Source organism: Myodes glareolus, chromosome 22 (assembly GCF_982192425.1).
Source record: "Myodes glareolus chromosome 22, mMyoGla1.1, whole genome shotgun sequence".
NCBI classification, from domain to species: Eukaryota; Metazoa; Chordata; class Mammalia; order Rodentia; family Cricetidae; genus Myodes; species Myodes glareolus.
In genome coordinates, this window is record NC_142047.1 from 47,970,989 (window position 1) to 47,998,062 (window position 27,074).

Consider the following 27,074-nt stretch of genomic DNA (forward strand, 5'->3'; position numbering starts at 1 on the left):
GTTAATCCCTCCTGGGAGCATTCCCCCTAGGTGATGCTAGATCTTGCCAAGTTGACAATTGGTGTTGCCATCATAGCTTTGATGAGTGGGAGCCCCCAGCTCCCACACTCGAGTACTGACGTGTTGGGAATCTACTTATTTGGGCACAGCCTTGATCCACAGGAGAAGTCTGCTTTGGCTCACTATGTCTTTAGTTTATGCTGACATCTTTCAGGGTGACTCTGACATCTGATTTCTTCATTCCAAGGGTGTCAGGTTAGTTCTGTGCCTGCCTATTAGTCTTATAACTCACAGAACTGTGACTTGAAATGTCAGGGTTGTCACTACAACAATGGAGCAAAAAGCAAACTGTTGACATTCCTTGGGCACAATTTGCAAGACCTTTTCTTGTAATGTTTTCCTGTTCCAGGTGACACCTGCTCACCAAACCATGTCCTAAGTCCCGAAGTTTTTGCAGAATATGTCTTGGTCTTATCTCAGCAGTCCTGGGGCCTGAAAGCCATGCATGACAGAACCTAGAACAGCTGATTCCTTCTGCCAGTCTGGGTTCCTCTCTGTCCTGTAGAACAAAGATGACATAATCCTCTCCACGGGGCTGGTGTAAGAGGGGAACAGGAAAGTGCTCTGCTGAGTCAGAACTCTCTTCACCAGGGCATGATCATCTACACAGCTCAGCATGTTTAAATCTCATGCATGCTGTGTTATTGAAATTGTATGTGTGAGAAAATACTTAATGTGGCACTGAGAGATGACTCAGCAATTACTAGCCCTTATTACTCTACCAGAGGACTGGGATTCAGTTCCCAGCACCCAAACTGGGCTATTCACCAACACCTATAACTCTAGTCCCAAGGGATCCAACACCCTCTTTGGGCCTTAGTGTGCAAGGTGTTCATAAACACATACCCACACACAAACACAAACACATGCACATGAACAAACCCTTTTTTAAAAAGAAATACTTCGTACAAGTTAATGCACTCCACCAAGTTTCCCTGCCAGAATTTTGAAGCTTATGGCTAAAGATGATTGGTATACGCAGATGTTTGGAGTTGAGATTTCCAGGGGTAACACTTAAGTCACACATGACTCATCAACTGTTTTTAGCAGCAAAAATTTATTGGAATACAGCCTTGCCCATTGTTGTATACATCAGTGGTTTATCTCGCTTGAGGGAAGAGCTGGAGAGTTGTAGTAGAACTACCAAGGCCTAAAGAATCATTTGTGATCATTTTGTATTTTATAGACAAGGGTCGATGACCCCTGGCTTGGTTTGTTGATTGCTTTCTACGTCTATAGATTTAGATCAGTGTGTCGCATAGACCCATGAAGGTCTGCTATCCTGTACTAAATATTTATAGACTGAGAATCCAGCTTATGAATGACCAGCCCAATAGTTAAGTAGAGCCCGAAAACTCCACAACCCATTTTTAGTCCTTAGTGTGTAGCATTTAAGTCCTTTGTACATTTTATTTTGTGGGGATATTTTCTGTTATATGATTGTATAGGAAATATATACACATATATATTTGTTTTAAAAAGTCATCTTTTATGGGCTATTATTACATACCCATTATATGTCTTTGACCCATGAGGACTCAGCAGTGAACAGACCACTTCCTGCGTGAGAGAACTATGCTGCTGACTGTCTGGACACAGAAAATTCCTTTGTTTCAAGCATCCTTGCCATCTCAGTGGGTAGCCAAGAGTGAGCATGTAAGTCCTATACCCTGTTCCTACAACCCTGAGCTACATAGCTTTGTCTCTATTCTGGAAGTGAGAAGGGAAGGGGGTTCAGCATATAAGTAAAGATTGTCTTCAGGGGACACTTGGTTTCTTCAACTGGATCGAGACTAATGAGATGCTACCATGGTGTTTTGCTCTGTCCTTCTGTCTGTTGCCTCTGCTCACAGGGCTAGAGTTGGAAGCATGCACATCACCTGAGTTCAAAGTCTTCAGCGCTAAGGGGACAAGGACATCCCATAAGTTATGTGTGTACATGGCAGTGACAGTCTTGTGAAAACACAAGTCCTGGTTCATGTCTCTGGGGTAAGGAAAGGATACAACACTAATGAGCAGCCAATGCCAGACTTGGAGGACAAGGTACCGGCGAGCAGTCTGGCACTCTCTAGCATCCATCCAATTTAATATTAGATGCAGAGCAAAGCGAGAAGTGATAACGTGGACAGGCCATGTCAGACGGTCTAAAGCATTGATCATACTACATGGACTTGAGGTTTTGGTTCATCATTGTCCAACCCGACACAAGGCTACATCTTCCTGCTTCTCCATTTCCTTCCTCACCAGCTCACATTTCCTCCCTCTTTTCCTTAGTTTCTGGCTCTTCCTTGCTCCTAACCCAACCTGTCATCTCTGAGGTTCAGACTATCACAGTCAGTATTGTACACATGCCTAGGTATTCCCTCTCTGAGCCGGTTCAAACCAGGAGAAGTGGAAGCAGCTTTCCTTAGCCCAGACTCTCCATTCTCAATAATTTTGTCAGCTCCACCCCAGGTCTTCCCAGACAGTCTGCTCACACTGCATAAACTGGTGATTAAAACTTAGAACAATAATTAGACCCTTTATTTCCCAAGCAAATTTCATTTCCAGACTAGACTTCAGCATCCATTACAACACAGGCTAATAAAAACAAAGCTAGGACCATATGCTTTTTAAAGCTTTTGTTTTGTAAAATCTGTAATAGCGTTAAAATCATTTTGGAAAAAAATAAAATTATTACAATCCCCCAGCAAAGCCTTTGGTGAGTAGCCCTTTTGATTTCTCATGCCAGCATATTGCTTGTCTATAAATATGTATGGATGCGAGAGGGCACTGTAATTTTCCATGTATTATCTGATGAACATTCTCTGTGTTGCTGCATGTTTTTTGTGTTTATTGGTTTTAAAAACTGAACCGTATTTCTCCTAGCTGGCAGGCCATAATATCTGTTGAATAAGTTGTGCATACTGGGGCTGGAGAGAGATGGATCAGCTATAAAGAGCACTGGCTGCCCTTGCAGAGGCCCCAGGTTCAATCCCCAGCACCCATCAGTTGGCGTACAACTGTCTATAACTCCAGTTACAGGGAATTGCTTCTGCAGGCACCTGGGATGTGCATGGTGCTCAAACAAACATGCAGCAAATGCTCATATGCATAAAATAGAATAAATCTAAAAGTATTTTTATGTGTGCATACATTGCTGGATAGTCTGCAGATTTCTTTCCTCTTTCTTTCTCGTTTCCTTCCCCATCTCTGTTCCCTTTCCTTTCCCTCCCTCTTTCCCCTTTCCCTCCCTTCTCTTCTCCCTCACTTCTATCTTTGCCCCCCCCTTCCTTTTTGCTGCTCCATGTTGGCTGCTGGCTTCCTCCTAGCTCTCTCCTCCTGTTTTGCTGTGAACATGTGATGGCTGCTTGCTATGCACTGAAGTGTGTCCCTAGGTTAAATCCTCAGTCAGCCGCCAGAGGAGCATGTTTCCCCTTCAGGCTGAAAACCACGATGGCCAGGTTATCGTGGTGCGGCAGTTCTCTAAGGAGGCCTCAGAAATGACCTCCTAGGTGAACCCACCAGGTCATTCCAGCTCAGTTCCATTGTCAGTGGCTCCTGGAGTCATTGGACTGTGTATCCAGTGGAAGCAAAATCTGTCAAGCCTGATCCCCAGGCTTACTTAGTTCAGGTGTGGAGGCAGAGGGTGTCTTGCACAGACCCTTTTCAGTTCCTATGATCCCCGAAGAATACCATTTAGATCTGACCACACAGGCTGATCTTAAATAATAAAACCACTCATTTTTTTTTTAAAAAAAAACATATTTTTGTCTGTTTGGTCTGCTATTGTAACTCTGCATCTCAGTGTCTGGGACCATTTGGGGTTTATTAAAATTTATTTTTATGGTTCATGAATCATTTTAAATTGTAATGTCAGGGATGGGAAGAAGTCTCAGAAGGTAAGAGCCCTGCGTGGGCAAGAGTAAAGGTCTAAGTGAAAATCCTCAGCATCCACATGAAAAGCTGCCTGTAACCCCATCACTGTGTAAGGTGGCAACAGAAGAATCCCTGGACCTGCTGGCTGCCAGCCTAGTGTCCAGATTCAGTGACAAAGTCTGTCTCAAGGTAATAAGGTACAGAGTGTTGAGACAGGATACCTAAAATTCTTCTCTGGATTCCATGTGCACATGGGTGTATAAATCCTTATATACTTTGTGACTTTAAAATGCATCTGACTTTTTAAAAATGTAATATCAGAAAGAAAAGAGTTTAGGTCTTTGCAGTAGTGTAAAGCAGTGTGAATAAATACACCTGCCACATGTGAGCATCAGTAAATATAAACTCACACATAATTCCAGCCAGGCCACAGGATCTTGAGACTTGGCTGTGGGTTTCAGATGATGCTGGCATCAGAACTCCCAAGTCTGAAAGAATCTCTAGGTTCTGACCCACTGGAGTAATCCTACAGATGAAAGGAAGCGTGAGGGTGTAAGTGATCTATGACGCTTGTCCTCTCCCATCCGGATTATGCTCAAAATTGGGATTGCTGCTTATTCCTGTGTGACAGCAGCATGTTCCCAAGGCGGGTTCACCCAGGCTGACACAGTTATCCAATGGACAGACTAGATTTTAATTCGAGTCCATCCCGGTCTGTGTTAAACACTGCCCATTAGCGTCACGTTGATTTTCTCCACCTTTCCCTCCTCCTTGTTTGATGGATGGTTGTTGTTACTGCAGATAATCCGGGCTCTCTTGTAAAGTGATCAAGACCTTTTCTTGCAAAGCGAGGCCTCAGATGATTAGGGCGAGGATGCTGCTAATGCCTGTCTCCACTTCGTCTGGAAATTTCTAACTAGAGTTCATTAACTTATCACTCCTGGTTCCTTCTGAGCACGTACTGATATAATAAAATGGTTCAAATCAATAGATGCCTTAAGCGGGCCTCGTTGGTCTTCCTTTGTTGCTCATTTTTTCTTTCTTCTTTTATCAGGACTCCTTTTTTTTCTCTGCCACTTCAAAAGTGGACTCTTTCCCTTTTACAGCCCGTGTCATTCTTTATTCTCTCTACTTCCAAAGTTATTAGAAAAACATCGCCATTCAGCCTTTCCCAAACATATTTATTGTCACCTGAACCAGCAGTCATCTCAAACTCATCAAAGCAAGAGCACGTTTACTACTGAAACAAAGATATCATGAGACCTCAGGGTTGTTCTGAATCGGGTCAAGGAGTCGAGCTTGTATACCTTCATGTGGATTCATCACTGGAGGTGGACTGTCCAGGAAAGGGTGTATTCTTGCAGAAGGTGAAGGAGTCTTGAGGAAAGGCAAAATCCTCTCAGTTGATGGCTTTGGGCTGCTAACATCTTAGGATCAGAAGTACCAACCAAAGGTGGGGGCATAATTGTGCAATCATCTGATGTGATTATCATGATCTTAGGTGATCAATGTCCACTCCTTACCACAACACACACACACACACACACACACACACACACACACACACAAAGCTTTACCACCCATTGTGATCACTGCAGCAAGATTCTATGCTAGTAACGACTCCCCAGATTGTAGAAACCCAGTCTCAATGTGAAGTTGATGGTTTCCGCCAAGGAAAGCTGAACAAGATCTTTTTGTTGATCACCAATTGCTCTACATGATAAGGAGCACAAATACATCTTAGGATAGCTGACCTCTCTTCATCCAGTTGGTTCTAAATCTCTTCATAGATTGACCCAATGGCTATCATCCTGCATGTGCTTTCTGTAATCTTGAGCTCCTGTTTCAAAAAATTAGAATTTGAATGCTGTGGAGATGGCTCAGCAGTTAAGAGCACTCCATGCTCTTGCAGAGGACCTGGCTTTAGTCCCCAATGCCCACATGGCTGCTCACTACCATTCAGAGCCCCATTTCCAGGGGAATCAGTATCCTCTTCTGGCTTCCATGGGCAGCAGGCATGTAAACAATACATTTACATAATACAAGCAAGATACTCATGTACATGAAACAAAAAATAAATCTTATAATAGTAATATTATACCATGTTATTCAAGACCATTTTCATGCAAATATATGATATATTTTGGAAATATCCATGCTGTTCTCCACTACCCTTCTCTTTCTCGTCTTTCTAGTTAGTTCCCTTTAGTCCCGTAGATGGTTATGACTGTAATTCCATGTCATATGTGATTGTATGTATCCATATAAAATCCAAGAGGCATAACTGAGAGAAAACTTGCAAACATGCATTATTTCTCTTCCTGAACATAACACCTAGCCAACCTTTATCACACAGTAGATGCTTAGTGCAGGTTTATTGACTTCTTAGTTGAACTGGCAAGCACAACCTGGTTAACTGAACAAGAGCAATGACTTCAAAGAGTGGGATTCATTTAAGTTTTATAGAGGTGTATGCCATGTGTATGGATGATCACCTGTGGGATGACCCACATAAGTTCCAGATTGTTCCTCCTCTTAAGGGCAACAGATACACGTGATGACTGGGGGAAAAAAAACACAGTGAGAGGTTCAATACAAGCTCAACAGAGAAAGAAGGCATTGATGTCGCCCTCCAGGGAGCTTTCTGAGGTCACTGGAAACCAGAGTGACTGAGCTAGTTTATAAAGGTTGAACATGAGTTGAAGAGGCAGCAAAGAGAGAAAGGTCTAGGGGAGAGGTTGTAATGCAGTGAAGTACATAGTCACCTTGAACTTCATAGCCCAAGAACTTTGTCCATAAAAATCCTCATAGTGAGCTAGAGACTGGGGTCTTGTTCACCTTGTCTAAGTCAATCAGCACTTCCAGGAATTCAACCTCCAGCGAGCAACAGCTATAATATGAATCCACATTTCTTCCTGAGATCAAACGCAGGGGCACATTAAGTGTCACCTCAAGGAGAAGGCTTGGTTAGAGATCTGCAACTGGGGGATGCCTACTTTGATAATTCCCCTTGTCTTGGAGAAGAGGTCCAGCAACTATTTCACCTTGAGGTGGGAAGAGTCCTCTCTGCACCGGAGCTGAAGGACCGATCATGGAAATGAAAGTGCAATTATAGAAAAATCATCCCTGGGCTATGACTGCAGTTCATGAGTATTTTATTGCTACTACGGCTCACGATTTCAATTTTCAGGGCTGAGAGGCTCTGCTGAAGCCTAATTTAAATTCTCACTCTGAGAGTCTGCGCCTGGTAGACATGTGTCAGTACAGACTGAGTCCATTCGGATTTACTGCTTCTGGACTCACACCACAGGACAGCTGGAGAGGACCAATGAGAAGCCTATGAAAATTGTACTGGCCAAACATACCATTTTGTTTGTTTGTTTGAATGTATCTGTGTGTGTGTGTGTGTGTGTGTGTGTGTGTGTGTGTGTGTGTGTGTGTGATCTGCTTACATGTGTATATGCACTCACGTGTATAGAGGCACAACTGCATGTATATACATTTAAAGGCTTGAGGCTGATGTTGGGAATTTCCCTCAATCATACCCCATGTTATTCATTGAGGCAGAGTCTCTTCATTGAAGTCAAAGCCAACTAATTTGCTTTGGGGATCACCTATCTCTCTATTTTAACCACTGGACATACAGGCAGGCTACCAAGTTCATCCAACATTTACATGAGTGCTGAGATCTGAAACCCAGTCTTCACACAGGCACAGCAAGTGCTTGACCTTGCAAGGAGCTGCTTTCCAAGATCCACCATAACTTTTGATGGACACCGAGATTCAATGGAGATAACTGTTTGGTTTGCATTGAACATGCAATCAAAGTTGTTCACGGCTGAAATTTTGCTTCAAAGAAAAAGAATCAGGGATGTGACACACTGTTTCCCCAAGTTTTATTAGTACTCCTTGGACCACTTTGAAAATAAGAAAAAAAAATCTAATTCTGTCCTTTGATAATGTCAAGATTGAATGGATCTCTGGAGGAATATTATATTGATATGGGCTCAAATCAATACTAGTCTCTGTTTGTCACTGTTTCTCTATGTACTTAGGCAATAGCCCTTCACCTTGCTGAAGTTCAGTGCTGCCCAGAGCAAGCTGATATTGCCACAAAGTCAGGGGACTGACTTTTCTTTGCTTGGTTATATTTTTTTTCATTTTTTACTGGAAATATGTGTCAAACTGAACCACCAAGGAAGAATGCAGGCATGCACCCAAGACCTGTCAAAGTTTATGTGGTAAGAATGGAATTCTTGGCAACCCAAACATCTCCAGCTGCCTTTAATCTGCTATAGGGCCAACCTCACCCCATGGGACTTCCCCTTCCCAGCTATGCTACTCCCATTTTTCCGGAGGAAGGAACTACGAGAATGAATACATAGTAAACGGGATTTCTTAGATTGGCTTCCACGCCAGGGTGTGGGGCATCAAACAATGCCTGTCTCACACCAGAGACTGCAAACCCTGTGTTGCTCAGTCCGTGAAGCTGTTTGTCTCTGCTGCCCTGACATGCTTCTGAACACCTGATGCGGACAATTCCTCACAGGAACGCCCAGCAGCTTGTCTTTTAGTTGATTCTAGATCCAATCCAGTTGACAACCACAATTAGTCATCACACATTCCTTAAAAGGAGCAGGAGCGCTCAAGATTATTGGCGCATGACCTTATATGGCATTGTTCTGTTGTTTCTAAATAATATTTTGCAAACTGAAGTCAGGAGTCAGTGTAGATACAAAGTCTACAGAATAGTGAACTCTGTCACAATTGCCGCAGAGTTACAGGGCAGGTCTCTAAGGATAAACAGAGTTGTACTCAAACAACCTACTGGATTCCTGGGTCACAACACCCTCCTCCCTAACTTTCACAACTTTCTTAGTTATAATAACCAAAGAAAGCATCCAAAAGGAAGTGGAGTTTGTGTGGGGAAGGAATTCACAGGAGATAGGTGCTGTAGTGTAAGGTACGAAGGAAGGGAAAGGGAAAACTTGCTTTGCCTAGGAATGTAGCTCAGGGGTTCATTACTTGCCCTTGAATATACGAGGACCTGGATTTAAGGCCCAGCACTATAAAAGCAAACAAACAAAAAATAATGCTCAGTGAGGAAGACACAGTAGCATTTGATCATCGGCAGGCAACTCCAGCAGACATTGGAAAAGGAGTGAGCTCAGGTTTGAGAAGACTCTCAGTGTCCAGTTATGAGGACGTTGGCCACACTGCAAGCTACCAAGAAGCATTGTGTTGCTTGTTCATTTCTTCCAGTAATGAAGATCCACTTAGCATCCTCTCTGAGCTGTGTTAAGGCTATCTTTTGAAGGGGAATATTAAGTAATGGCTGGTCTAGACAGCTATCTGGGGGACTTGATGAGATGTTTAGGCAGGAGAGGCAAAGAAAGATGCTGTTGGGATGGAGGAGATGAGAGGTAGCTCTGAGCCTAAAGGTTGGAGACACCACAGTGATGAGTTGTCATGGAAACCAAGTTCAAGGACATGTCTGTACCTGTCTAAAAGTCTTCATGTCACCTTCAATACGGGAAGATGTTTTCATCAGGTAAAGAATTCAGAGCTGACCGTTCTTTTCCTTTGCTGGCCCTTTAAAAGTTTGCCGCTCCACTGTCTTCTTACTTGCATTGTTCTTAGAAAGATGTCTGCTGTCGTCCTTATCTCTGTTTCCTTGTAGGAGATGTTTCTTTTTTCCCCATAGTGACTCTGGCGATTTCCTTCTTACTACTGGCTATAAGCAATCTGATTGAGATTAGAAACATCCTGGGGGTCAATCAAGAGGGCATGAAAACAGGCAAGATATGAGTCTCGGGAAAAGAGTGCAAAAAAGCTGAACTTACATGGTATAATTGAAACTGGGAGTTTCTTCTGAGAGCCAGTGATAGCTGTCTTTTGCAGGTACTGAAGGAACCCCACTTAGAGATTACACCCAGAAAGAGATGTAATACCTAGAGTGCTCTGTGAACCTGTTGGTGTGAACGTGTACACTAACACAGGAACATTACTATGTTCCACTATAAATGAAAAAAAAAAACAAGTTTTAAGATACGTAACATGTTGTACTCGTGTATTTGAAGTACACTTGAAACTACAAAGTTTAAGTGATTGACAAGGTGGGCATTCTTTATACACTTGCTGCTCCATATTTGTGCAAGTATTCTACGTGTGCAAAGACTCTGTGGTGCGTCAAGTATTGTAAGCCCCTCTCTACATGTGTTAAAGCCAGGACGCAGAGTGCTTGAATAATTCCACAGCATATTTTTAGTTCCTAGGATAAGTCCAAGTTGAACAAAAGATAACAGGTTCATAGTCATCTGTTCAACCACCGTTCAAAACTGACTCACAGACAGTGGCAACCAAGTACAAGAGCAGGCTATTGACAGAGCAAGGGGACACCGCTGTCACCAAGGGTCTGTGTTAAAATGGAAAGAGAATGCTTTTTAGAGTAATGACCAGTTGTCCCATTTCCTAGCCTCTTATTTAGAGATTGTGGTATGTATGTTATGTGTGTGTATATATAATGTGCTCATAAAATTTTTCAACAAGACATCATCCGGGGAGATCCTTAAGTGATCTGAACATCTCTCATTCTGGTGCCATTCTGCATGTCCAACAGAGGACAGATAACTTCTGTGGGTAAAAGTGAGGGAGCTCACAGACATGCTGAACTGATATATAAATGCAGTATACAGAAAAGAAAGAGATAGACAGAGACAGGGAGAATATATAAAACACACAGTGTCATCTGTCTGCCTTAACTATTAGCCTGGTAACACTTTTCAAAGTTTTTGCTTCTTTTAGCGTTGAGGCACTATTTGAGACTGTGATGTAGATGGGCCTTCTGTTATGTGTTATTTTCATTGGTCAATAAAGAGACTGCCTTGGCCCTCTGATAGGACAGAAAATTAGGTAGGCGGAGTAAGCAGAACAGAATGCTGGGAAGAGGGCAATGAGACAGACGCCCTGGAGCCAGCCACCAGGTCAGACATGTTGAATCTTTTCCGGTAAGCCACCACCTCGTGGTGCTACACAGATTATTAGAAATGGGTTAATCAAGATGTGAGAGTTAGCCAGTAACTAACTCTCTAGAGATAATGGGCCGGGCAGTGTTTAAATGAATACAATTTGTGTGTTGTTATTTCCGGAGCTAAGCTAGCCGTGCAGGAGCCGTGTGGGACGAAAAGCAGGCCTGCCTGCAGCTCCTCACTACAAGACTGGGCTGGGTAAGCCTCAGGTTCTTCATCTGCCTTTAAAGCTAACGAGATAAAGCGAGTGTAAAGTATCCATCACAGTGCCTAGACTGAGGGGAGCACTCAGGAGGTGTGACGTGGTGGCACTGTTACTTACCTGTGGCTCCTCTAGATGAGGGCTTCAAGTCTGTCCACCCACATTGCCCAAACTGTCCTGCAGAAACGGGTTAGCATTCAGCCAAGCATCCCATCCATCAGCGTCCATCTCCGCTTCCGCTAACAGTCAGTAAACACAGTGTAGCGTCTCAGCGGATGTTATTGCTCCACTTGGGCTTGTCTTGCCTTCTCGGCTACATTAATTCATCATTCGTTTGATTCATATGTTGTTTGAGCTCAAAACAGGTGCTGGGACTGCTCTGTTTCACCAGGGTGAGGGTGTTAAGTGTGGACGAGAAAATCAAATCCCTGCCTTATGGCTCTCACACACTGGCGGGCGGCAGAGGAGGGACACAGACGCCAGAATAACAGTAGGTAAAACATGAGGCATTTGGATAGTAGCAGGTGCTATGGATACAAATCAATGCGGGAGGGAAATCAAAAGTTTGGGGATGTTGATGTGTTTAGTGTGTTAGGCCCAGGGATGATTTCTCTGCATAGTCAGGGTGACTACCTGTTTCAGAGGAGAGGAAACCATTGTTCAGAGAAGGGTTGCAGATTTCCTAACATCACATGGCATCCTCCATGCCAAAGGCAGGGATAGAAAAGCAAGATGGCCAGATGCAGTGCAAGGTATTTCTGTCTGGCAGGAGGCAACTGACTGGTGCTCCCTCTCTGACGTCAATAGCCATATAGTCCTCTTCAATCCTTACCCTCTCTGAAATGTCTCTCCCTTCAGGTCCTCCCTCTTCGTGACTTAACCTTGCTGTGTAACTGGAGTTATGGTTTAGGATCAGCCTCCAATGTCTGGATGGTGCCAACATAGGGTACTCCCCCCAGTGCCTTCCTGTCACTCAGAAACAGGCATTCGCCTAAGGGACCCAGCACCCATGAACATAGAAGTGCATGGAAAGGGGGTGAATTTTAGCCCTTGCCGATCTCCCCCAGGGGTTTTGTGCTGTGCACAACCTTCACTACAATAAATGGCTGCCTGACACCTCCTCAGATGCAATTTTGTATTTCACACACCATTTAACTAATGGAAACCACATAATAGGCACTCAGCGAATCGCAGTTGATTACATTCTTTCTCATTTTTCATCTCCTAATATGATTAAGATCCTTTGTATTTCAACTCATGGTAAAGGATGGAAATTAAGTTATTATTATCCACAAATCCAGGCATTATTGAACACCTACTATATGCCAGGCGCTGGGCTGGATGGTGGTTGGTGACTCGCGTGTGTGAGATTTACATTCTGGTGGAGAAGGGGAATGATGAATTAAGTAAGGCTACGTGTCGTGGGTTAGTGTGTGGGGAAGAGAAAAACAGATCGTGGAAGATTAGGAGTAAATGCTGAATAGAGTGGTCCAGCCAGAACTCGCAGAGTCTATGTTCTCTATGTGTTGACATAAATAAAGAGAAAAATAATGACTATAGTTAAAAGAATGATACCCCTCCCCAACCAAGGTCCACACACTTCAATCCTAGGAATATATTGTCTTTCAGGGCAAAAGAAATGAGATTAAGGGACCGTGGAGACAGCCCAGTCAGTAAATTGCTTGCATGCAAGCACAAGGACCCAAGTTCCCTCCCCAGATCCCACGTGGAAAAGCCCAGTGAGTTAGTATATGTTGGTAACCCCAGGGCTGGGAAGATGGAGGCCCAGATCTCTGGGCTCTTCATCGGCCAACCTAACTAAATTGATGAGTTTTGGACCAGTGAGTGGCCCTGTCCTAAAACAAAGCAAAGAATAACAAAAAATGCATAGTTGTTGAGAAATAACACCCGAGATTGTCCCCACATGCACGTGCACGCATACATGGTGAAAGACTGAGATTTCAAGTATCCAGCATTGTTCTGAGGCTCAGGGGAACTACAAGTTTCCTCAAAAGAGAGAAGGGGAAGCAACAGAAGACAGAAAGAAGGGTCAAGACACTGCCTGCTAGGTTTGACGGTGGAGGATGGGGCTCTTGGCCCAGGAGAGCAGACAGCCTCTAGAGTCTAAGAAAGCTCTTCTGTTTCCTTCATAAGAACCCACCCCTGCCCACAAATTGCTTCTAGCCTGCCAGTGCATCTAGCCCTCACAACCATCATAGGGATATCTATACTGTCTTAGCCCCTGTGGTTGCTGTAGTCCACCATAGCAGCAATGGGAAACAAGGTAGATATTTGGGAATAAGCATTCCAGATGAGGGAAAGAGCCAGCGCAAATGCTCTGAGATGGGTCTGGATCTGATGTACCCCAAGACGCCTCCAGTTAGACTGAGGCACTGATTTCAAGGAGCTTGGGGTGACAGGGACATGCTATACCTTGCCTAGTACATCATGGGCCTGTTGAAACTTATCTGTTTTACTCCAACACTAGCAGATCCCACTGAAGGCTAAGGCACAGGGAATGATGTCACCCAGCTTGTATTTTTATAGGACTCTGGCTCCTGAGGAACAAATGTTAAAAATACAAGGGTGAGGGCACGTGCCAAGATTTCCTTAAAAAGGCTACGTTGTTTTCCAGGCAAAAAAAATAGGTTGGTGCCAAGACTGGTGATAAATATCTTTAGTCCCAGCACTGTGAGGTAGAGGCAAGCAGACCTCTGTAAGTTCAAGGTGAAGCTGACCTATATAGTGAGTTCAAAGACAGCCGAGGATACATAGTGAGACCCTGTCTGGGAAACAATAAAAGGGAGAGATATTGAGCTGGAGAGATGATTTGGTGGTTATGAGTACTGACTGCTTTTGTAGACTACCCAGGCTGGGTTTCCAGTGCCCACTTGGCAACTCACAATGACTGGTACCCTAGTTCCAGGAGATTCAGTGCCCTCTTCTGGCCTCCTTAAGCACTGCATGCACAGAGTGCACATACGTGTGTGTAGGTCAAACATTTAGATGCATAAAATAAAAATAATAAATGATACTGGCTAAGACCCAAATAGTAGCAGTGAACATGGAGGACCAGGTAAACTCAAAAGATGACTTGAAGATTGAACCCAAGAACCAGATCACAGATAATGTGACCCTTTCTCTGGAAGAGATCTGGAGCAAAATTCTTTCAGTAATTAAAATTTTCACAGGGAAAGTAAGCTATGCAGGATTCAGGAGGCAGAGCAGATAACTATCAGATGTCAGATTTAAATGACTCGGGTTCAATCCCCAGCTCCTCCACTCTCCAAATGTGGGCCTGGGCTATATGTTCAAAATTCTCCAGCCTGAGTTTCCTCATCTGGAGCATGGGAGTGCAATGGTGTGTCCCAAAGACAGTGTAAGTAAAGATTAAAGGAGAAAAGTGTTTGGAAGGCCCAGGCCTAGCGCATAGTAAGCTCAAAATTATTTTCTCTGCTGCCCTGGAAGCTGTTGGTTCGCAGGATGTCTGGAAGGTGTATTGAGCATTCAGGAACTTGGTATGGAAGGGAAACCAAATGAAACCCAGCCATTGTTTTCTGTGAGCTAGGTTCAAAGAGCAATTGGGATGCAGACATAGCTCCCCAGGTCCCAGAGAAGATTTTCAGAGCTCAGTCATCAAACAGTTTCTGCATTTGCCAGCCATGACTTCCAAAGCGGAGCAGGGCCCTTCTGCCTTTTAGGGAAGAATGCGAATTACACAGCGATTGAATATTTATTACATGTACCCTCTTCTTTAAGCAATTGTTTTACCATCTCAACATCAAAACCACGGGGCCCAGGGAAGACTCAGATGTGGGAGAATATCAAATGTGTTTTCTCTTTCTTTCTTATGATTTTTTTTTGTCCTTTTTCATGGTGGATCTGACGCACCTTTGAATCTTCAAAGGATGCAATAATCAATGACGTGGGGAGACGGGTGACAGCGCACCCGTCATTGTGGAGATGAATTTATTAATGTAAACGGCATCGCGTGGAAGAGAGATGGGGCTGAATTAAAATGTGAGGACCTGTGATCCAACAAGAAACATAGAACAAAAGGAGGAGAGGGAGACGGAACAGGGAGATAAAAGACACTTTGCCGATTCCAGGCTCCACTGAAGAGCGCTACATAAAAGAGGTTATCGCCCAAGTGTGCTACGGCAACCCTGGTGTCTTAATTAAAATGTCTCCAGGAGAGGAGGTAGTGGGAACTGTACCGGGGGTGTGGGCAAGACGACTGTGACTTAGAAGAAATGCAGGGGCTCATGAGAGAGGATCGCTGAGTGTAAATATTGAGACTATGCCTCTGATCTCCCGTCATGGAGAATCTTTAAAATTGGCTTGGGTAAAGGGAGTGATTGACTTTGGCAGCTGGTGGGGCAAATTGTGTGTGTGTATGTGTGTGTGTGTGTTGTGCCCCATGCCACATGAGTAATGGGTACCCAAAAGAGGGCATCAGAACCTTTGGAGCTAGAGTTACAGGTGCTTGTGAATGGTCACATGACTGCTGGGGACTGAACCCAGGCCTTTTGCAGGAACAACTGGTCTTCTTAACTGCTGAGTCATCCTGCCAGGCCTGGGAAAAGCTTTCTCATTTTAGAGGTTGCAGTCATTAGCACCAAGAAACAGACCCCAAACTGACAAATAGACAAAAGATGAGAGAACAAGGACTTCGAAAACAGAATAAATCCAGAGAGTGGGTCCTTCAGTGAGTTCCTTTTGGGCAGGAAAGATGGCTCAGCGGCTCAAGATACTTGCCTCCAAGACTGAATTTGAACCCTAGGACCTCTACAGTAGAGTGGGAACTGTGGCGATTGGCCCCTGACCTCCACATGTATGCATGGTACATGTGCACACACAAGCAAATAAAAATGCTTTAAAAATATATTCTTATGTCTGAGAAAGAGACATGCTGCTCTGGAGGAGCACAGGGGACAGTACCATTTTTCCATTGATAAAGCTGTACACTGCCTCTGAATCCACTCCGTAATAGCCCAGCTCCATCGTCTGTCACTGTTCTCCGAATGTCTCCTTGAGCTAGCACCTGTGATGTCACGCTTCACTGCAGAGTTGTAGCACTGTCCACAGTGGTAGCTAGCGTGGTCTCCTGCCAGCAGAGGTGACTGCGTGGCCAGGGAGAAGAGAGCTGATGTCCTTTCCATTCCAGTGACAAAAGCATCAGGTGATAAGTGAAAGATAGAACTGCCTCTTCCCCGAAGTCACCCTGAGCCTTTAGAATAGGATGAGATGGTGCAGGCTTGCCACACAATCGTAGAGGGCATGAAAAAATGTCTGCCCTGACCAGAAGCCATTAGAAGGCATTCCCCAACTGTTCTCTAACTACAGCTGGGGACATGGGAGGGGAGTGTGGGTGGCTGAGCTAGAGCAGACTCCATTCTGTTGAGGATGTAGAAAGCCCGAGGGTCCAGTGGATAGCTCCATGTGACCATCATGGAGAGAACCCATGGTCAACACTCTGTACATGCGCACTTGAATTTCAGCGGATTGTTCTTCTCAGCATGGGTGTGATGGTTGGGCTGAAATGCCAACTTGTCACAAAGTAGGATGGCCAGAGAAGGGAGTCTCGATGGGGGGATTGTCCAGATCAGTGGGCCTATGGGCGTGTCTGTACAATTCTCCATTGGAAGGTCGTCTTGATGTTAATTGAAGTGGGAAGACCCATCCGAAGGATGGGCGGCTCTGTTTCACGGGCTGGGCCCTGGAACTGCATAGACTGATGGAAACCAGCTGAGCATTGTCTCCGCTCTTGACTGTGACATGACTAGCCACTTGAGTTCTGGCCTTCATTGAGGACTTGGAACCTGAACCCATGAGCCTTCCTCCTTGTGCTGCTGCCGGTCATAGAAGTCAGGTGACAGGGTTTATGAGAGGGCTGTCCTTTCAGGCCGTTTCCCTGCTCTGAACTCCGGCAGATGTGGAAAGCAGCCTTCCTGGAGTTTACCTTCTTGCACCTAGAACACAGGCTCAGATTAATTCAGCTGTCGAGGCAAGGGGCTCTGTGTGTATTAGGAAAACAAGCCCATTTGTAAAGCAGTGGCGGATCCCTCCAGGTGCTCAGGAGTAGCTATTTAGCATGAATATTTCATCAATGCCAGAGTAGATTGAGGAAAATTCTTCCCATTATATCCTCATCACCACTGCACGTGGTTCAATGGACTTCTGACTAAAGAATCTAAATATGCTTAAAACATTTTTCACCTCCAGTGGAACGAGCCGGGCTTGATTGGGTTGTTATTTTCCTGCTTCATGAAATATTTCAGAGGCAATTGTGTCCTGGATGTGTTGTTTGGCAAATTTTTATCCGAAGCCAGAGCCTTTGGATTATTTTTCAACCGGCAGCTCGGATGTGAGGAAGTCGGCTGTTTAGAAACAAGATCTAGGGCCTGTTGCTGTGGTCCTTGCATTTTTGAGTTGTACGGCCAACTTTTAGAACACGGCGCTGGGCTTGGTGTAATGAGCGTCAGGGAACAGAGACTGTTTGAGCGGGGGTCAACTTCAGGGTTCACACCCCCACCCAGGTCTTGCAGAGGATTCTCCCGGTGACTGGGGAGCTGCTGCTGTGCGGGGCAGGCCTGGCATCCCATTCCCCATCCTCTTCAAACCGTCTCAGGCTGCCTGCTCTCTCTGCTTTCCCGCCCCCACCAATACTGGCCTGCCCTTTTCTTCTGTCCCCCTGCCTTCTTTTGTTCAGTCCCAGGCCCCTTCCTTGCATCCCGTTTTCTGAAGAAAGAATCTTGAACTGATGTTCGAGGCAAGAGTGGAGAGCAGAAGCACAGATGGAGTTGGTCATGAGGGAAGAGGTCAGGGTCCAGGAAGGACCGCACCTGCTGAGGTCAGCAACAGTATCAAGAACCACACCCCCTGGGCCTTCCCTGCCTCCGTGGTGCTGGGGACTTCATCTTCGGTCTTGCCTACGCTTTTACAATATTAATGAGGGGCAGGCAGTGTTTTTAAACAATTTTTTTTCTGAGTAGAAGCTTCTAAAGTCACCACTCAAATCCCAAACACCCACTGAGAAGCCTGTAACTTCTTTGTATCATTGGTGATTTTGGTCACAGCAACTTCCTCTCCATCCTAAACGTATATACCAAAGTCCAACATCACAGTGCCAGGACCCTGGAGATGTGCCTCATCAGTGTTCCACGTTTGGATTCTTGGTTATTCAGCCACACATAGGAGAGTGTTTACTCATACATTCACTTACTTCTTAATATTGTGGTATATCATTTATTACATGAAAACAAAAGGAACACAGGGAATTGAAGTCAATCTTTCCTTCTGTAATGAATACCATCTAAAAATAGATAAATTATTAATTTCCCAAGTAATGACCTAAGAATGCCTGGCCAAGACTAGTGATGCCAATGTGGCCGCTGGGAAGAGTTCTTCTCGAACAGGTCCCTCAGAAAAATGATCTCACTGGGGTCTCCCAGCACCCACCAACTATCACCTCTTGTCACCCAGAGTAATATCTCACATGTCCTGCTGGCTAAAGTGTGGAAAAAAGTGTCATCTCCACAATGGTCACTTCTGGGTGGGGGGTCACCAAACAAATATTTAAATGATTTCAGCAAGATATTGATCTGTCTAAAATCACTGGAAATTTCCAGTTTCCATTCTCTTGCTTAAGTGGTGATCTGTTCCTTATATGCGGTACTAGATTTCCTAAGGGTATCGTCACGTGAGTGCAGGATGCTCTTTGGCCGTGATTCTCCCACCCATATTCATCCCTGACCCTCCCCTACCCCCAGTTTCTCAGGGTGACAGCTATGTTACCAAAGTATCTTATCAACGGCTTTCCTTACTGGAAATGTTGTTTGTGACGTCACTAGCTATTGTTTCTAGAAAGCGCATGCTCTTTGAGGCTCTAAGCAATGATGGCCTCTACCCATTTATTCCTGTTGGGTGCCCACAGCCCTTGACAACGGTGGCCGCCTCAGTCTCCAGTGGTTGCGTGGCTTCGTGCCATCCCAGGACCTCACCAGCCATCATCATTTTACCCTACCCTGAAAGAAAATTCTCTGTCCACTTACGACAAGACGATTTCCTAACAAGCAAGGGGGTGATGGAGGCACCTGGCTTCAGAGAACCCGGACAGACTCATGCGCACCGATCCCGTCACAGGCATTTGTCTCGTGAGCACTGAGGTTCTTTGCTCATAACTGACAAAGGCAGAGGCAGAGCAGTGGCCCCTGGAAGGTGAAATAAAGGCCTAGGTGTTTAGGAACGGGAGGAAGAAGGCTGCCTCTCCCAGTTTCTCTCTCCAGGTGCCTCTAAGGTACCCTCAGAGTTGGCACACAGGCACGTGAAGCAACTCTACATGCACGCTGACCCTCCCAGTCCCATGTCTTTGCTCTGGCTTTTTACATCTGGGCTGGCACTACTGTGCCTACCCCCTACATCCGGGTAGCTGGGAGAGGCGAGAGGTGGACTGGTACTGCATCTCTAATGGCTGGTGTGCTGTGAAGAATGGGCTAGCAGGAGCGGGCATAGGGCTGGGGGGGCACCCAGAACAATGGCATCGCCCCCAGCAGGCTTGCCGACACAAGTGAGCCCTTCATCACAAACAATGGAAAGTTTGTTGCTGAGGACACAGGATGCTTTGTCATCACTTTGGACACATTTACACACACGCTGTCGTAATGAACGGAGGTCTCTGTGGCTCTATTACAGCTCTGAATCACCCAGCCCTTACATATGCATGGCGCCTTAAATCTCCACACAGGGCTGTCCTACGCATTCACTCATGTGCGGCTCTTGAAGTTGCTGGTTTTCTTAACTGTAAATGAGATTTGCATGTATCCCATATTTTACATATATTCCATTCTTCCCCAGTAAAGCAGCAGAATCTTTGCCCTCTTTGCTAGTTCTTTCTAATGTCATTTATAAATAGACACAAATACACACACACACACACACACACACACACACACACACACACACACACCACAGGGGGAGGGAGGTGAGGGGGAAAGAGAGTAAGAGAGAGAGAGTCCAGTGTTCTGTCTTTGCCTGCATACGGAAGCTTTTGTCATCCTAGAAACCAACCGTCATTCTCATGCACACATTTGTGTGTGTGTTACACAAGAGCACATATGTGTGCTCATGCATGTAAAGGCCACAGAACAACCTTGAGTGTCATCTTCCTGGATGGCTTCCAGCTCCTCTGAGGCAGGATCTCCCAGCCAGTGAGTCTCAGCGATCCTCCTGTCTCCACTCCCCAGTGACAAGATTCCAAGTCTGCGACTCTTGCTCCATCCTTATTTTAAAGTGTGGTCTGGAGATCAAATTGAGGTCTCTCTGTGCTTGCGAGGGAAATGCTTTTGCAATTGAACCAATTTTGTAAGCGGGACTAGAGAAATGGCTCAGAGGTTAAGAGCGCTGTTTGCTCTTCCACAGGACCTAGGTCCACATAGCATCAGGTCTCACACGGGGCAGTGGTATGAAAGGCATTCACACTGCTGCCTGCTCCGATTCCAGGATGCCTTCCATTGTACAGAACTGAATATATGCCCCATTAAATAACAGCTCACATCTCCTCTTGGGATCTTGGAAAACTTACTTATGACAAAGAAAAAGGTTTTGATAGGTTTGCAACAATTATTCTAGTCTGTGAAGTGGCCTGATCTAGCTTCATTTTTCTCAGCTTAGAAATACTATTTTGGTTAACCAACCATGTTTTATGAAGACTCCTTAGTTTATATTTTTATATTCTTCTTCTATGACACAGTCATGTAATCTAGAATGGACACAACTGGGTGTTCTCTAGGAATATAGTTGGTGATATTCGTTATCTCTGCTAGTTAGGCAAACATAATTGAGTGTAATTCCTACATAATCTGTCCAAACTTTCTCCATTGGCCAAAGAGAGATACGGATTTATTGGGAGGGTTTTGTAAATGTAAGGGCCGGCACACATTAAGTGCCTCCGTGTTGGCCAATACACACTCGCTGTATTGCTACTCTAGCATTCTGTGAAAGGGCTTGGGGTGTTCTCTTCCTACCCCAAGAGGCTCGTGTTTAATCTTATTCTTGCTGCTCAACATTGGACTGATTTTTTATTTTTGCCTTTCACGTGTCCTGTCTCAGTGAGGGTTCTTCTGCATAGTTTTCTTCTTTGTTTGAGCCAAGCACCCAGGTGTATTCCAAGAATGGAATCATAGAGGGAGGGGATGTGGATATTTGTGAGGCTCTTGATAACCAAATATTGCCTGATGGCTTTCCCCAAGACTGTTAGTCGATATCCCAAGAAAAATCGAGAGTGTGAATGTTTGTGGAGGTGTTCAAAAGCTTTAGCTGGTTTTTGACTTGTTTGACTTTCCTATATATGTTTTCTCTTAAAACTACAAAATGCAGGTTCACACACACACACACACACACACACACATAAATACACATACACACATGCACACACTTACACACATATACACGTACTCACATACACACACATACACAAACACATATATACACATACACACACACATACACACACACACTATTATGGACCAGGGGCTAGTGATGCCATGAAGTTTTTATGTACCACATTGTCTTGATGGGAACTCACTCTGGCATTGAAGTCTGAGGTGTTTGCTCCTGATGATGCAGAAGATCATTTTAATTAGCATGTGGTATTTGATGAGATTGATTTACATATTGAAAGTGGTGCTCTGTTTTCAACTCATTTTTCTCCAGCCCTCTAATTAGATCAAGGTTGTGTTACCCCCTCTAGCTCCCCTCTCCCTCTCTTACCTCTCTGTAGGCAGGAAACAGCTTCTAGCTTAAGTTTAATAATGTTGTGGGTCCCCGTGTGTTTATTTTTATGTGTCCTTCTTTTTATATAATGTGACATTAGCACTTGATGTAAAATAATGATTCCATTTCCTTTGTAGAATACAGTTCTTGAATTAAAAAGGTGTAGCCCCTCAAATTGGAGCCAATGGGTTGTTGAATTTAGAAAAGGAAGACATGAAGTTGGGGACTCAGGAGGTGAAGGAAGATCTGGGAGGAGTTGAGGGGAGGAGTTGGGGGTGAACATGATCAAAATACATAGTAGAAATTCTTCAAGAGTTAATGACAGTGATTTTTTTTTTTTAGACATGAAACTCTTTACAGTGCCTGCAGTAAGTGAAACAGGGACACTTTCTTGAGGAATGCATCCCAAAGGCACTCGTGATCATGGGGTGGGCATCACCCGCATCTTCATGAGGCCTGGAAGCAAATGTGAAAATGGCACTCACTATTCTTCACCCCTAACCCTCTAGCTGGCCATGCGGGGAGCCATACTTATGGCTGGAAATTGGTTGCTGATCAGACGACTCCTACCTGTTTGGCAGATTAAGACCAGTCTATACAGCATGAAGGGTATACAAATCCAATGTGACGCTTAGGTAGATAATTCCAATGTTGGAATTAACTGGCTTAATGATTGTCATTGTGAATCATGTGTCAACTTTTGTGCGATTCCAACCACGCACTTGGTCGTTCTAAAGATATTTGATAAAATAAAATTGACAATGTCTAGACAGTTGTGTCCTTCACAACAAAGCAAAGGGCCCAGGATGGGCTGATACTTTCCCATCTGGGGGAGACCTTAGTCAGTTCATCTTGTTTTCTCTTTTAGGATATATTTAAATTTGCAAGGACATCGCCTGTCCCGAGACAAAAGAGGTCCATTGTGGTGTCACCCATCTTGATCCCAGAGAACCAGAGACAGCCCTTCCCCAGAGATGTTGGCAAGGTAAGTTGATCAAAGGACAAATGGCACAGAGTGTTTCTATTAAGGGATGAGCATGCCCAAGACAAGCAGACTGTGACCATTGTGATTAGCTGGAACTGGCTTCCATTCCTGCATGGTAAGAGGTCAAAATGATCTTATCAAGACAGAATTTCAGCGATCATTTTTACAATGAAGAAGAAAAAAGACTGTGAGAAAGTGGCAGTCATATATCACAACTGTGGGGTCTACATAGTAGAAGATAATTTTGAAGTGATATTCTAAGAAGTCATTGGTTAACCAGCGACTACTTCATTTTCATAGCTGATGTCCAGGGGACAGGCTGACAGCTGTGTGTTGAGATTTGTGGCTTTTTGTTTGTTTCGTTGGTTTTCTAAAGTCCTGTTTTTAAAATGTGTCAGTCCAAGTTCACTGCTGGGGCAGCTTCCCAGAAATAAAATCAGATCACAGAAACTCAACCACACTAACTATATCTGAAGCACTGTTGCTTGAACCTGAAGTGCAAAGTCACCAGGAGAAAATGGCCACTGTTAAATGGACCGTAGTACTGATGGTACATTGCATCAAAACAGAGGCAGGCAGGTAGGCAGGAAGGAAGGAAGGGAAAGAAAGAAAGAAAGGAAAGAGAAAAGAAAGAAAGGAAGGAAGGAAGGAAGGAAGGAAGGAAGGAAGGAAGGAAGGAAGGAATCAGCAAATTGAGTTTAATTAATGATCTGAGTATCTGTTTCGGTGATTCAGGACTCAGGCCACTTCCTGTCTGTGAACTAGAAGGGCTCCCTGCTGAACTGGCAGAAGGAACTGACTTTACCTGGATGAGGAGGAGTAAGGACTAAAATGAATATGTTGTTTCAGAGTAATTTTCCTTAAGGATCAAAGCAGAGAGGCATCTTTGACCCACTGGGTGAGATGTATTGAGTCATCCATAATTGGTTGCTGTGAATGTCCTGTTTTCCAGAAATCTGAACCATTTTAAATCACTCTGATTATGTGTACCTCGCTACGAGTGACTCAATTCTGTCTTCCTCTGCCCTATTGGACCTAGTACAGGAGCCTCATCCAAAACAGTGGCCTCAAGTAAATTACATAGACCACACATCAGTACCTCCTGGCCCCACAGAAATGTCTATGCCGAGATTCAGATTTGAATCTGTAACTGTTTCTTGCTGAATATGCAATTGGGACATGGCTGCTGGCTTGAATGGGTGATCTCAACGCCAAGGTCTATGGCTTTAGTAACTTACTCACCAGGTGAAAGATGGAGAACCTGTTTGATGCCACAGACCCATCAAGACAGGGTAAATGCAGAATAACTAGCAAAAAATGCAGCTCGTCTTCTAGGAGGGGAGTGGGCATGTATGCAACTTAATAATAGGAAAATTTCAGCGTATGACAATGGCTGTTCAAAACAAAACCACAGCGACGTGAAGAAAAGAGCAAAGAGTACAAGCCGGAGGGATTGGAGGGAGGAGATGGTCGCTAAGGTGGCTGACAGCAGCTGAGGTTTGGGATATCTGAGGGACGACTGGAAGGATAAGGGTATCCATGGGAAAACCAGGTCCACGGTGTGTTGGCAGAGAGATGTGTGTTCAGAGGTCTGAAGAGGAGAGAGATGGAGTACTTCTGATGAGCAGATGCTAGGGGGCTGCAGCACAGTAAGTCAGGGAGAGCATGGCCGGAGGACCTCTGCAAGATCTTGGAGGTGACCTGTCTTAGAGGTGTTGGAGTTGGGATTTGATCACAGTCTACAGTGGCTGAAGCTGGAAGCTCTGCCAGGGCAGTGTGTACATGTCAGAGACCACCCTGGATTCATGGTAGGGAATCATCTGTGGAGACAGAATAGAAAGTAGGAGTGGGAGCAAAGAGACCCAGTAAGGGGTGCGGTGGGGGCACAGTCTTAACAAGGGATACGGGTGTCCTAGACCATTGGGATTCTATTTCTACTGAGAATTAAAAGCAGAAATAACCAATTATTCTGATGATCGATATATACTTCTCATTTTAAACTATTATTGTGCGAAAGATGTATCTCTTTTAGCAAATACTTTCTTTTTTTCCACTTTAGGAAGTTTAATGAACATTTTTTAAAATTTTGGGCAGTGTCTTATTTTTTATTGTTTTTATTGAGCTATGCATTTTTCTCCACTCCCCTCCCTTCCCCTCTTCTACCCTCTCCAGTGACCCCCACACTCTCAGTTTACTCAGAAGGTCTTGTATTTTTCTTCTTCCTATGTAGATCCTTGTTTTTCTCTCTTAGCATCCTCTTTGTTGTCTAGTTTCTCTGGGGTTGTGAACTGTAGGTTGGTTTTTCCTTGCTTTATGTCTGTAAGCCACTTATAAGTGAGTACATGTGATATTTGTCTTTCTGGGTCTGGATGGCCTCACTCAATATGGTTTTTTTCTAGATCCTTCCATTTGCCTGCACATTTCAATATGTCTTTATTTTTTACTGCCATGTAGTACTCCATTGTGTAAATGTACCACATTTTAATACTTTCTATGACTCACAGAAAACAGAGTAGCTTGGAATGGACGGCAGTGAGTTATGACAAGTCCTCTTCCTCTGGACAGCCTTGGCCACTGTCATACACCACATTCTCGCAGAATCAGGGCTCTGCTTGCCAAGGGACTAATCCCCACATCTTTAATAAATTTTGAGACCAAGGGTACTATGTTTTCATTACAATCATGAAGCAGCAGAGTCAGGCTGCTTTAAAGAGAAAAGAAAATTGTTTAACTCATGGCCATAGATGTGAAGGACCCAGTGCTGGCATCAGGTGATGGCTCGGTGAGCAGGGTCCTGAAGAAGCATGAGGAGCCATGGATAAAAGAGAGGCAACACAATATGTATACTGCCTAGTTTCTCTGCCTCTCTTATTTAATGTGTATCTATACATTCATACTCTCATGTGTATGACTGTACTTTTGTGCAGGTATGTGGGGTACATGTACGCATATGGAGTCCAGAGAAGAACCTTGGGTTGTCCCACCAACCACCATCTACTCTGTGTTGTTGAGACAGTGCCTCTCACTGGTCTAGACTCATTGAGTAGGCTAGGCTGGCTGGCCAGTGAGCCCCAGGGATCTGCCTGTCTCTGCCTCTCGAGGTCTGGGATTGCACCATACTGCTTTTCTTTTCAATATGGGTTCTGTGGATCAAATTCAGGTCCTTGTGATCACAAGGCAAGCACTTTACTGAGTACAGACGGTGCAATTCCTTCAACAGCTCCTCTTCTAAGTCTGCCACCAGGGGTCTATTATGGGGGTTCTAGCCTAGGGACCTTGCCTAATCTTGGTCACATGCCAAGGGCATGGCTTCAAACCCCATAGTGAGATGGTTTCTACAGTCTTAGTGCCTTGTAACGACATTTACATTCTAATTGGTGAAGCATTGGGGTGGTCACACACAAGTCCTATCTAAATAGCAGCAGGACCTAAGCCTGTGCCCTTTATAGGTACCCTAAAGGGAAGATAGGGTTTTCACCTGTGACCTTACATCACAATCTCCAAAGACACTTAACTCAGGTACCAGGGCCACACACTCCAGGCTGATGCACAGAAGGTGCATTTAAAAGACCCCAGTGAGGTCTGATGTGTGGTCAGGGTGAGGGATGCAGGCATAGGCCATCCTCCTCCTATCCTGAGATAGTGTGAACCACAATGTCAGCCCCTCCAGGACCCTGTAGAAATGTGTGTTCTTGGGCCCGCTCTTTAGGCCACTGAACCAGAACTCTCAGGGGGAGAGCAGAAACCAGCCTTTAGAATTTTACAGAAAGCTCTTGTGTGCTTTCCAGCTACATGCCAGCACTCACATTTTAGTTAAAAAAAATCCTTTATTACATGCCAGATATCCATTGATGTGCTTGTCAATGCATCCTATATTTCAGTACATGTCAAAACCAAACACTTCATTAAGAAGCCGTTTGAAAAGAGAGCGCCTGTTCCAGATTGATTTCTGTGGCTGTGATAAAACCAGAAGCCACATGTGGAGGGAAGGAAGGGGTGAAATTGGCTCACACTCCCATGTCACAGCCCACCATTGAGGGAAGCTAGGAAAGGCATCTGAAGCACAGACCACAGAGGAATGCTGCTTACTCTCTTTCTGCCCCTGGCTTGCTCAGCCATTTCTTTGGCATGTAGCCCAATACCACCTGCCTAGGGATGGCACCCCTCT

At 44.6% G+C, this 27,074-nt stretch overlaps 1 protein-coding gene across 1 annotated transcript in view; it reads left to right on the forward strand.

Annotated features, from left to right (window-relative positions):
- Cdh13 (cadherin 13) overlaps positions 1–27,074 on the forward strand; it is a 969,028-nt gene that overhangs the window by 430,391 nt on the left and 511,563 nt on the right. Inside the window, exon 4 of the mRNA XM_048437368.3 lies at positions 22,790–22,906. Coding sequence (XP_048293325.2) covers positions 22,790–22,906 — 117 coding nt within the window. The remainder of the gene's footprint in view (positions 1–22,789; positions 22,907–27,074) is intronic.